Source organism: Culicoides brevitarsis, chromosome 1, assembly GCF_036172545.1.
Source record: "Culicoides brevitarsis isolate CSIRO-B50_1 chromosome 1, AGI_CSIRO_Cbre_v1, whole genome shotgun sequence".
NCBI lineage: Eukaryota > Metazoa > Arthropoda > Insecta > Diptera > Ceratopogonidae > Culicoides > Culicoides brevitarsis.
In genome coordinates, this window is record NC_087085.1 from 41,049,331 (window position 1) to 41,062,232 (window position 12,902).

At 21.9% G+C, this 12,902-nt stretch overlaps 1 protein-coding gene across 2 annotated transcripts in view; it reads left to right on the forward strand.

Annotated features, from left to right (window-relative positions):
• The first annotated feature begins 1,092 nt into the window (after nt 1-1,092).
• Nucleotides 1,093-12,902, forward strand: part of LOC134827399 (protein TANC2) — an 84,864-nt gene continuing 73,054 nt past the window's right edge. Inside the window, exon 1 of one of the 2 annotated variants that reach the window (XM_063840020.1) lies at nt 1,093-2,018. In XM_063840020.1, the coding sequence (XP_063696090.1) occupies nt 1,961-2,018 (58 nt within the window). In that variant the 5' untranslated portion in view covers nt 1,093-1,960. Of the gene's footprint in view, nt 2,019-10,150; nt 10,288-12,902 lie in introns of those variants that run through there. The other variant, XM_063840019.1, reaches the window with a different exon arrangement.

The following is a 12,902-nucleotide window of genomic DNA, read 5'->3' on the forward strand; positions in this document are numbered from 1 at the left end:
AAAAATAGTGAAGTGTTTTAATTTCTATATTTTTAATTTTTTTTTACTAAAAAAATATTTGTTTGAAATAATTTTAAATTTCTTTTAGTATTTAATTTATTTTAATTTAATAAATAATTAATGCGATAACTAATTTTAACAATTTTTTTTTTAAATTTCTTTTAATTTTTTTGACATTTTTTTTATTATGAAATTAATTTTTTTTTTATTTTCAAAATTTTTTTTTTTATTTTTTAATGTTTTTTTTAAACCTAAAATTTATTTTTTTTAATTAATAATTAATAATAAAAATATTAAATTAATTTTTAAATAAAAGTTTTATTAATTTAAATTAAGTTAAAAAAAATTAAATAAAAAAACAATTAAATAAAAAAAAAATATTTTTATATTAAACAAATTAACTAAATTAAATTCATTAAGATTTTTTAAAAAAATTCAATTGATTTATTAAAAATTTTATTTAATTAATTTAATAAAAAAATTAAAATTTTAATTAAAAAAATAATTTTTAATAATTAATTAATTTAGATTAAAAAAAATACATATAATTAAATTGATTAATTTAAAACTTAATTTAATTGAAAAAAAAAATAATTAATAAAATTAATTTAATTTCAAAAAAATATAAGTTAATATTTTTAATAAATTTTATTTTAATTGAAAAATTAAATTAATAATTTTTGAATTAATTATTAATTAATATTTTTAATAAAATAATAAAATTTTTTTTTTTTAAATTAATTTTATTTTCATATCTTTAGAATTTCTTACACTTGCGAAACTAAAACTCCCCATATAAACTTCTATTAATTCAAAATTAAGTATGTCACAATAAAAAAAAAGCCAATTTGCAACATGTTGATACCTGAAACCCCCAACTGAACGAGTTATTTAAAGAATCCGTGATAAGACTCTGTGCGCCAATTACGTAGCAAAAAAACTGATAAGAATTGTGTCTACTCGAGGGTTTTGTTTGTATAAGTTTTCTATCAGTCACAGTCATGCTCAATCATGTCGTTTCATTCACTATTTTTTTAAAGGTTAGTAAGCGATCGGCATTCGTTACGCGCAGTGAATTAAATACATTGTCAGATAATCGACCTTCTTGCGGATTTGCGACTTTAGAGACCTGAATATTGCAAAAAATTTAATTACTTTTTTTGCAATATAAAAGAATTCTTAACTGATTCTGCGATTTTTATTATTTTTATCAATAAATTGTTTATACATGTGTCATGTACTCCCGATGTCGAGACGAGAGCCCGACACGGTGTGGCGTCAGTTTAGTTTACTTTTCGTTTTTACACGACACCGATAATCATAAATAACAATAAATGGCAATAAAAAAAGGGAAAAGTGTGTTAGTGAGGCCTATATGCGAGCAAAAATCAATCTAGATTGATGATTTTAATGCAAATAATTTAAAATTATTGCTCGAGTATGATTAAAATGTGATCGGAAGTGATGGGTTTTTCGTTATTAATCAATTTGTTTTAATAAAAAGCAATAAAAATTACCATTAAAACCGAACGGGAGAAATTTTTTTCGGGGAAAAGGCATTAAAAGTCCATCAATTAGTGATAAATAAATACAATTACTGAAGCAAAAGATTAAAAAATATTTTTTTTGGTGTTTCGTCAACAACAAAATTGCAGTGTAAAAAGTGAAATGTTATGACCCGCATTCAATTAAAATGTAAATAATTTTTTTTTGCGATGAAACCTGTTACAGTTCGTGTCCAACCAATTTTATGGAGGAAAAATCCCATAAAAAACATACAAATTTGAGAGAATTACAAAGACTGTAATTATTTAAAAAATTGCAAAAAAAAAAGAATAATCTCTTATTTAGTCTTTTTTGATTGAAACCCGATAAAAATAAAACAATAAAAATTGAGGAGTGACTACTGATACGATTTTTTCGTGAATTCATCTCAAAAAAACAAAAAAATCATTAATTAATGTGGATAAGGAAGAATAAAGGCGGAGTCCGCCGAACCGATCAAATACAGTTTTTTGGTAAGTTTAATGCATCAATATTCACTCCATGAAACATGTTATTACGACGATTTAATATATCGGATTATTTTCTGATGAATTTCTGCATTTTAAGTGCATGCACCTACTTTAGACACAAATAGACGTAAATCGAGAGAGGAATAAAGCAACCTGTACTTGTCTTGTCGTGGCATGCCCTTATTTGGCATTTTTCTGTGAATGAATGAATAAATAAATGGATATAGCGCAATGGACTTTGAGGCATTTTGAAGAATTTTTTTCGCGAAAAATGTGGATTTTTATGGATTTGTGTTAAGGCATTTGAATTTTAAATGTAAAAAATTATGAAAAAGTGTTAAATTCAAATTTTTGTCTTAAAAATGTGCATTGGGAAATTTAAATTTTTATTGAAATTTTATTAAAATGTGCATTGGGAAAAATTATTTTCAACTGAAATTTGTGAAATTTAATTAAAATGTGCATTGGGAAAAATAATTTTCAATTGAAATTTGTGAACTTCATTAAAATGTGCATTGGGAAAAATAATTTTCAATTGAAATTTTTGAAATTTCATTAAAATGTGCATTGGGAAAAATAATTTTCAATTGAAATTTTTGAAATTTCATTAAAATGTGCATTGGGAAAAATAATTTTCAATTGAAATTTGTGAAATTTCATTAAAATGTGCATTGGGAAAAATAATTTTCAATTGAAATTTTTGAAATTTCATTAAAATGTGCATTGGGAAAAATAATTTTTTATTGAAATTTGTGAACTTCATTAAAATGTGCATTGGGAAAAATAATTTTTTATTGAAATTTTATTAAAATGTGCATTGGGTAAAAAATTTTTTTTATTGAAAATTGTGAACTTCATCAAAATGTGCATTGGGAAAAATAAATTTTTATTGAAATTTGTGAAATTTCATTAAAATGTGCATTGGGAAAAATAATTTTCAATTGAAATTTGTGAAATTTCATTAAAATGTGCATTGGGAAAAATAATTTTTAATTGAAATTTGTGAACTTCATTAAAATGTGCATTGGGATTTAATTATTTGTCAAAGAAAAATTGAAAATTGTGTAAAATGCGCTTAAATTTTTAATTTCTCGACAATTTTTTAATGTAAAGATCACCGTAGATCATCTTCTACTGATATTCCTTCTTCAGCAAAACTCCAACTTGTCGTCTGCCTTGCCAAGCCAGAGCAAAATCAGTTCAAAAACTGTCGATTAAATTGCATTTATTTATTTAGAGAAAAAAAAAGTATAAATAAATAAATAAAATGCGAATCAATGAAAGAAAAGCGATTCATGAGGAAGATATAAATAGTGCTCAGTAGGTTGATTTGTATATCTCTCTCTGTACATATCGGATAAATGGTATCAAGTCTTTAAACTTGACATCAATTAATTTATTACTATCAATTGAAATGTTGGAGGTGTATATGGCACATAGACGAAGAATCAATTGGATATGGATGTTAATTTTTGCGAGACGCTGTTGTCTCGTCGATGGAAGTCGTGGGACGTTCAATTGCATCGAATGAAATACATCAAAATCACCTGATGTTTACTTTGCTCGATTCTCGAACGATAGGAAAAAAAAATAAGTAAAACGGAAGACGACGACGAATGGTATCGATAACTAGTTGCTTCTGTTTTTATTTTTTTTTTCTAGATATTCGTAGAAATTTCGCTGAACAAGTTTAATTAAATATTCTTCCTGGCGATGTAAATGTTCCTTTAGGCGCCGTCTTTCACAAAAAAAAAGTCTCGTAGAACAAGAAAAATTATCGCCTTGGAATCGCTACTGCCTTTACTCGACACGATAACTCGTTTGTGCGACTGAAAAAGTGATAAAGAAACAATAATTACAGCACTTTAGAACTTTTATGATGATGTAATTGATGGACTTGTCCATACGACGACACAAATTTAAATTATTTGCATGAAAGACAGGCACGCACTCGATATCTAATCGCAACCCGAGAATCTCGATAGACAAGTGATTTACTATAATTTTCAATGTTTTCTTGTTTGGACAACTTATCGCTCTTCGCACCAACTTTGTAGTAAAGCTCTGCATAGATTTATTTATGATGCGTTGTGACAAACGAGTTTCATCAACGGGATTTTATTACATTACGTTGCAGCGGTTATTTACTGCATCACATCACGAAAAATCAATTAAAAAGAGATTATTGCAATTAGAAGGCATTTATCGATTGACCGACGAAATTTTATTTGACTTTGATTGAAATTTTTCGGATAAATTACGTTTTAAATGTAGTTTAATAGGAAATAATCGATAAAATTTGCATAAAGCTATGAGCAAAAGTTTTTCACGTTACAAATATTAAAAATTATTTTGTTAAAAAATAAAAATGTTTGAATTTTATTAAATTTATTGAAATTATTTAGTTTCCAAAACTAAAAATTAATTCCTAATTAATTAATTAATTATAAATTAAAATTAAAAAAATTATTAATTTATTAAATGAAATAAAATAAAAAATTTAATAATTTTTTTTAACATTTTTTTTAAAATAAATTTAAATTTTTAAAAATTGTTTTTTTCAAAAAAGCATCTTAATAAATAAAATAAATTTAAAATTCAATTTAAATTTGACATTTAGAATTATTTTAATTTATTTTTTTTTTTTAATTTTTAAAATTATTTTTTTTTAAATTTTAATTTTAATTTAATTTTTTTTTTTAATTTTGATTTAAAAAAAAAATAAAAATGTTCAAGTTTCAAAAATTTACAAAATATGAAATCAAAAAACAAAAATTAACTCTATTTTGACTTTTAAATATCGAATAAAATTTTTTGATGATAAGAATTTTACACAATAAAAAAAATATTTTAAGAATATTTAAAAAAAAAGTATTCTAAAAATATCAAAAACAAAAAAATAAATTTTAAATTTTTTTTTTCAAAAAATTTTTTTTAATATTTTTTTAAAAATTATGAAAAAATTTGCATTGGGACAAAAAATTAAAAATTTTAATATTTTAATTAAAAATTAAATTTAATATTTTTAATTTATTTTCTCAAATTCAATTTTAATAAAAAAAATATTAAATTTTATTTTAATTAAAAAATTTTAAATTAAATTTTAATTAAAATTTTTAAATTTATTATTTTTTTTTAAATATTGCCTCAGTTAATAAAAAAAATTAAAATTGTATCATCCCAAATTACACATTGAACCAAAAAAAAAAATTAATTAAAAAATTGCGATGATGACGGCTTCTATTTATGTCACAAGCTATAATTATTATTATTATCATGATAGCGTGCAATTTTTCATAACACTAAAAACTAATGACACCACAAGCTAAAAAAAACCCCTAATTAATGCCAAAATTTTGCGTGTTACAAATTCGATCAAAGCTGCATCTCAACCATTTATTAAATAAATTATATTAATTCATGCATTGACAAAATTATTTTCTAACTCCAATCTTCCACAATATTAATTATTATTATTTTAAATCTCTATATTATGCTCGAATTGGGTTCACAGCTAAAATAAAAAAAAATCAATGCGTGTGCAACGAAAATTTATGATTATATCTCTATATTTAGCAGTTATTGATAGGATAGTTATTTGCATGCAACATTATTAAAAATGTATATTTCAATATTATTAACATTATTATTATTATCGAGCATAAAATTGTGAATGAATTGATTGAAAATATTGGAGCGTGGGATGAGTGCAATGATCTGGTCATTTATTGTGTGATTTCGAGTCGAGCGCATTTCATGTAGATTATGTGCCAGTTATGACTTATTTTATGAATGCGTTCGAAATGAATTCTAAAAACTAAATTATGTCATGGACTGACAATTTTTCGTGATTTAATTGTATTTTATTGATAGCTGGAAAGTAACACGATAATTGCGCCGAATAAATAAAAATTATGTTTTAATCGAATTTTTTGATTAAACTTTTCTCTGTCTGATGAGCTTATCGAATTACATGAAAAATCACATTAAAAAAAATAAATATTTTACAACATAATAAAATCAACGTAAATCTTGTAAATTGTACAAATTCAACGACAAATGGTGTGCAAACCGTGCAATAATCATATTATAAATTTTAATTTTATTTAAAAAAAAATATGGTAGCAACTTTTGGAGTATTTTGACGTTTTATTTCAAGTTTTTTCTTCATTTTTTTCCTGTTATGCATTTAGCGTGTTTTTTTGCGGATTAAAAAAAAGTTACAAAAAATTTAACAGAATAAATAAAGTCGCAGTTATTCTGTCCAGCGTGCGCGTTGAGTTAATTAAACATATTAAATTTTATGTGTATTATATTTAATAATATATATTTATATTTTTTTTTATAAAAACACACACATTGATTAATTGACATTAAATAACGGTTGTCTCGAGTGTTCTTATTTGATTTTTCATTTTATAATACAAAATAATATTGATTATTATTTTTTTTTGTGAAATAAAAAATTAAAAAGCAACCACAGGAGATTTTTTGATCGAGAAGTATTCGCAGATGTTTTTTTTTTTCAAAGGGGTTAAATCGTCGTGTGCAATGTCACGCATGATTTCATTCATCGACGAAAAACGTGAACTACACTTGAAACTTGATTGATTGACGACAAAGTCCAATCACTATGTGAAAAATAATAATAAAAAAAATATATTTAAAAAAAAAATGTGAGGTGACTTTTTAGCTGCAGGTGAATTTTTTTTCCGCAGAAAAAAAAATATAAAAAAATATTTAAAAAATATTAAAAAAAAAATAATTAAAAAAAATAATATAAAAAAAATTAAAAATTAAAAAAATATTTAAAAATATTTTAAAAAAATTAAAAAAAAAAAAAAAAAATAAAAAAAATAAAAAACAATATTAAAAAAAATTAAAATTAATAAAAATATTTAAAATTATTTTAAAAAATAAATTGAATTAAGTCAATAAAAAATATATTTAAAAAAATATTAAAATAAAATTTAAAAAAATAAAATTAAAAAAAAATAAAATTAAAAAAAAAAATTAATTTTAATTCAAAAAAAAAAAATAAAATAAAAAATATTACGTGAGAAACAGTAACGCCCTCAACTTCCTCTAAAAAAATAAAAATATTTAAATAATGAAAAATTCTTGAACTTCTGCACAATGCAACCAGTTCCTCTCATCTGATTTCAATTTTTTTTATGCAAATATAATCGACATTGTTTACCGGTTTTTTTTCTTTGCATCATATAAAAATACACATAAAAATCGCATTGACCCAATGTATTAAAATTAACTTTAAGATTGAAATAATAACAGAATACAATGCGCATGTGTTGGTTTACTTAAGCCGTTAAATTCATTTTCACTCATGGTCACTCACAGTAACTCAGAGTCACTCATGCCACTCAACCCCAGTTACAAAAAATAATTTCCGACAAAATCCCAATGCAAAAAAAAATAATTTCCGAAAAATGAACAAAAATGAACGGAAATGAACAACTTTAAATAACTTGTTATGAATGAAGTAACTGAGAATGCTTTACAAAAAGTATCAAAACAAATAATAATAACGTATCATAGTCAGTCGGTGTTTTACGTTGAGACCATGCGCACTTACTTAACCATATTTCGCGTGGCTTAAAAGTGAATTTTAATAAAAAACTAAACGAAAGATTAATTTTTATCATTATTACTCTTAAAAGGAAGTAATAGAAAAAAATTAGAAAATTAATTTAAATTTTTATATAACATAAAATTATTAAAAAAAAAAAAAATAAAAATTTTCTAACGTGTTTTTAATATAAAAGTGATTAAAACAAAAGATAAGCCATCCCATAAATAATAAATAAATACAACTTTAGTAATAAATAAAATAAAAAAAATAAGTGTGTTAACTAAAATAAAATATTTATGAAAGAAATTGCAATAAAATAATCACTTTTCAATCAATCTCTAATAATACTGCCCATTTATGTGAATTAAAAATAATAAAACAAGCAAAAAACAACGTCTGGATTAATTTTTATGCAATTATAACATGACACACGTTCATCTGAATTGATAATAATAAAAAATAATTATATTTGTGAAAAACCATATTTACTCAATTATTATTATTATTCCGCTTACTGGCTGCATACGGAGGAAAAATACGGATAAATGCAATAAAATAGTGTTGATAGCAACCATAAATGGAATAATTTAATATTTATTGCAATTTAATGTATCTAATTGATTGGATCAGTATCAGCCAAATGTAGAGCGGTACTGAAAAAATATATAAAAAAAATTGTATATAAATGTTCGTGTTTTAAAATAAAATTTAATATAATATTAATAAATAAATATATATAATGGAATATAAAATATAACCGAACATGGATTAGGTGTGAATGAATAAAAAGTAATAAAAGTGAGTGATATGTTTTGTGATAAAACGATATGAGTTGGACATGTTGATCATCATCATCATTTGAAAAAAATTTTTAAAAATAATTTTTGCGAAAAATCTACCCAGCTTTGTTAATTAAAATATCTTTTATGGAATTTTATTTAAAATAAAAAAAAATATAATTATAATATTTTAATGGCTAGAACCTGAAACGCATAAATAAATTATTTATTGGCACATGTTAAAAATTATTATTCAATACCATGATTTTTTGTGTATTTATTAAAAAATTTGTATTGAATTATTTAATGTTTAAATAATATTATTATAATAATTATTATTAAATTAATAATTATATAATTGGTTCTTTTTTATTATAAATAATTTTAAAAAATTTTATTTATTTATTAATTGAATTATTTATTTACAAAAAAAATTATTCAATATTTTTCTCTTTATTTCTCATTTTATTAATAATAATAAAATTAAAAATATTTTTTTATTAATTATAAAATTAATTTTTTTTTATTATCTTACCCATTTAAGATTTTTTTATTTAATTATTTATTATTAATAAATTATATTTTATTAAAAAAAATATTTTATTTTAGTCTTCAGTTCCAAGTTCTGTTTTTTATTAAATTATTTTTTTTTAAATTAATTTTTATTAATTTCAAATTTTTATATATTTTAAATAAGCTTTTAAAAATTAAATAAATAATTAGTTTATTAAAAAAATATTAAATTAAAATTAAAATAAATTTAATAGATAATTTTTTTTATAAATTAATAAATAAAATTTGTTTTTTTTTAAACAGATATTTATTTCTTTAAAAAAACTAAAAAGTTAGTCAATCTTTTTTTTTTTCATAAGTCTCGTTCAGAGGATTTTAAATAAAATTTGCAAAAATAATTTATATTTAATAATAAAAAAATTTCTCATTTATTTAAGACAAAATTTCAAAAGAAGTAGCAAAGAACTTTTCTAACTGGTTTATATTTTATTTTTCTTTATTTTTGTATTCTATATGTTTGATAATAAAAAAAGTTATTTTATGTATTTTGGGGGCTACTTCAATATAACATATAATTTTTTATCTTCTATAATTTTTTTATGCCGACCTCGTATTTTTTATATATTTTTTTCTGTTTAGTGTCTGTTTTGTGCGCGATGAAAAGCTTCTGTTGAAGATGATGATGATGATGATTTACATAAAAAAAAAATGTCTAATACTTCGGTAATAAAGACATCTTGTATCGTATTTATTTTCTAAATTTACATATCATTACAGGTTCAATAAAATACTAAACTAAAATATTAAAAAAAAAATAAGTTGTGAACACATGCAATGTTAAGACAATACAAAAACACACAACCTTTGGTGATGATAACACTCAATACATGACAAATAGATGTAAAACATGCAATTGATTGTATGCATATTATTTTATTATGAAATGTTCGTGTAGTGAAGTAGACTAAAAATTGTAATAATTATGTTCGATTGACTTTGGGAATAAATAGAATGTAAAAACAGAGGAATATCGATCCGGAGCGGTGTTACACAATTCAATGATTGTCATTCAAATGAACTCTCGATATTGTTCGCAGAGCAAAACAAAACAAATAAATCAACAGAGATCAATGTTACAGTTGATTAAATATTCAGTGAATGGTAAAGATGTTACGAACAAGCCTCTGGTTTCATGAAAATTAAGTTTTATTGTGTTCAATATGCTCTGAAGTAAAAATAAAAATAAAAAAAAGTATAAAAATGCCATCGTCATCATCGCATGAAGTGCAACAAAAAACAAAGACAGGAACGAATATTAATAGCAATTATTATTTGCAACAAAAGTTACATAATGGAAGACCGGGAAGTGGATTAAGTCTAAGTGTATTAGGTAGGTTCTTCACTAAAATTCTAAATTTTTTAAAATATTTTAATTAAAAAAAAATCAAAAATTCTAAAATTAATAGAATTTTAAAAAAATTCTCAAATAATTAAAAAAATAATTTTTATATTATTTTAACCAAAAATATATAAAAAAAATATTTATTATTTTTTTTTAAATTAATAAAAATTTTTTTATTTATATTAATTTTAAAATTAGAAAAACGAATAAAATTTCGACAAATACAAAAAATATTTTTTCAAAAAAAAAAAAATAATAAATAAAAAAAAATAAAATATAATAAATAAATAAATAAAATAAGATAAAAATAAATAAAAAACTTTTATTCATTATTTTTAAAATAATTATTTTAATAAAAATATCAAAAAAAAACTTTTAAAAAATTTTTAGCTGATTTAAAATTAATTTTAATAAATAACATTTTGACAAATAAAATTTAAAAAAATTTTTCATCAAATAATAAGTACATGTAAAAAAAAATGAATAAAATATTTTTTTTTAAATAAAAAACTATTTTTTTCATATTATTTACATTAAAAATCATAAAAAAATTCAATAAATAATATTTAAAAATTTTTTATAAATTTTGTTAAAAATAAAAGTTATTTAATTATTTTAAATTCCTAAATTAAAAAAATGCCAAAATTAAAATTAAAAATATTTTTTATAAAATAATTTCAATTTAATTAATAAAATAATAAATAATTAAATATTCACTTTTTATTTTTAAGTCTTGAATAATAATTTTTTTTTTAAATTACGAAAAAAAACCTTAAATTAATTCCTTTTGTTAAAAAATAAATCTCCTCCCGAGTAAAAGCATTTTCATATAAATCACAAGAGGATTTTCACTGAATAAAAAATCCTAAAAGTTAAAAAGCAACTTTATATTTTTTTTATATCAACCGTATTAAGCTAATGTCCTTTTGCATCGTTGCACATTTCGAAGGACTCTCCGCAATAAACATCTACACAGGGAAGAAAATAAAAGAACGTAACAACTGTTCTCAGAAAAATATAATAGTAGTCTCTTTTTTTATGCATGAACGTGCACAAACTTGCAAAAAAATATAATTTAAGTAGCATTCGTTTCTCATGTAATGCCAACATAAATTTCTACATTGACAATCTCATTAAAAATTTGAATATTCAAAAAAACATGTTTTTCTTTCCCTTGTTGTTCATTTGCAAATGTAAGAAGTTCTCACGCAGTGTAAAAATATGAAAATTTGACCTGACCTGGTTCTTCTTTCAATTTTTTTTTGTGTTTATGACAAACATGTGTAAAAAAGGACATGAGCGCCGTTTCTCCAATTTTTTTTTTTTATTTTTAAAGCAATTTCTTGTTTTTTCTTTAAAAATAAAAAAAGAAGGAAGGAATTAAGATAACAAATTTTTTTTTGACTTCCGGTGATGACAACGCGTTATGTCATAACAATCAGTCAAGCAAGCACCTGATAAGGAAAATTTCGTGGCGCTCACTTGACACGACACATTCGACAACTGATTCAATATTTGAACAGACCTTATCTCGAAATGTGTCATATTTGTAGTTAAACGGTGTCGAAGTCTACACATTCCGACGACGACATCTTTAACAACAATCATGATAACATTCACGAAATTCCATACGGAATATTTTATTGCGAGTGAAATGTTTTTGCTAATAATATACAAACACGCCAATTACCCGAAAAAAAGTCGTCTGAAATTTTTTTTGTTCGGATTTTGCGTGTGTGCGATTAATCAAAAAATGTTAATTTTTATTATTATTTAGTTGCTACAATGATATATCTAATTCGCTGCGAGGTATAAAAATTATCGCGAGCAATTTGTTTGCTTTTAATTCTCTTTTAATCGCTTTCATTTAAATTTGATTGAAAAAAAAATCGCTACTGAATCTTAATCATAATAATAAATTTATTTTTTTTTTCGTGTTACGTAGGCGTTTTTTGACAAGCTGATTATTATATTTTTTTAATATTTGATTATCTGTTGAGAGATATTTATTTTTTTTCATCAATTTCATTTGTTTGCTTGGTCAAGCGAGCTTTTTGTGAGTAATTGAATTACAAGGTTGATCTTTGGGTGGTCCTTTTTGTGTGTGGTTTTGTTTGATTTGCACAACAAATGCACATCAAAGGGGTCGTTTGCGGTAAATAATTTTAACATTTATGTGTTACTTCGTCTCCCTTTCTATTTTTTATGTTTTTTTTTTAATGCACTAATTTTCTAAATTCCCATAATTAAATAAATTTAAAATAAAAATAATAATTTTATCTGTCTGTCGTAAAAAAATATTTAACCTGAAATATCCGAAAATCGTTAAGACGAACAAAGAGGACATTAAAATATTTATTAAGATTCCTGAAATTGCTTCGGTAGCAGAAAAATCGTGAGAAATGAACATAAAAAAATAAAAAAAACGGTTTTGGTGGCATTTTGTGACTCATCACGTGAAAGTTCTCGGAAAATGTTTAGTTTTATTTTTTTTAATTTAATTTAATTTTAATTTGATTTTTATTTTTTTTTTTTAAATTATTTTTTTAATTTTAAATTTTTTATGAATTTTATTTTATTTTATTTTATTAAAATAATTTTTT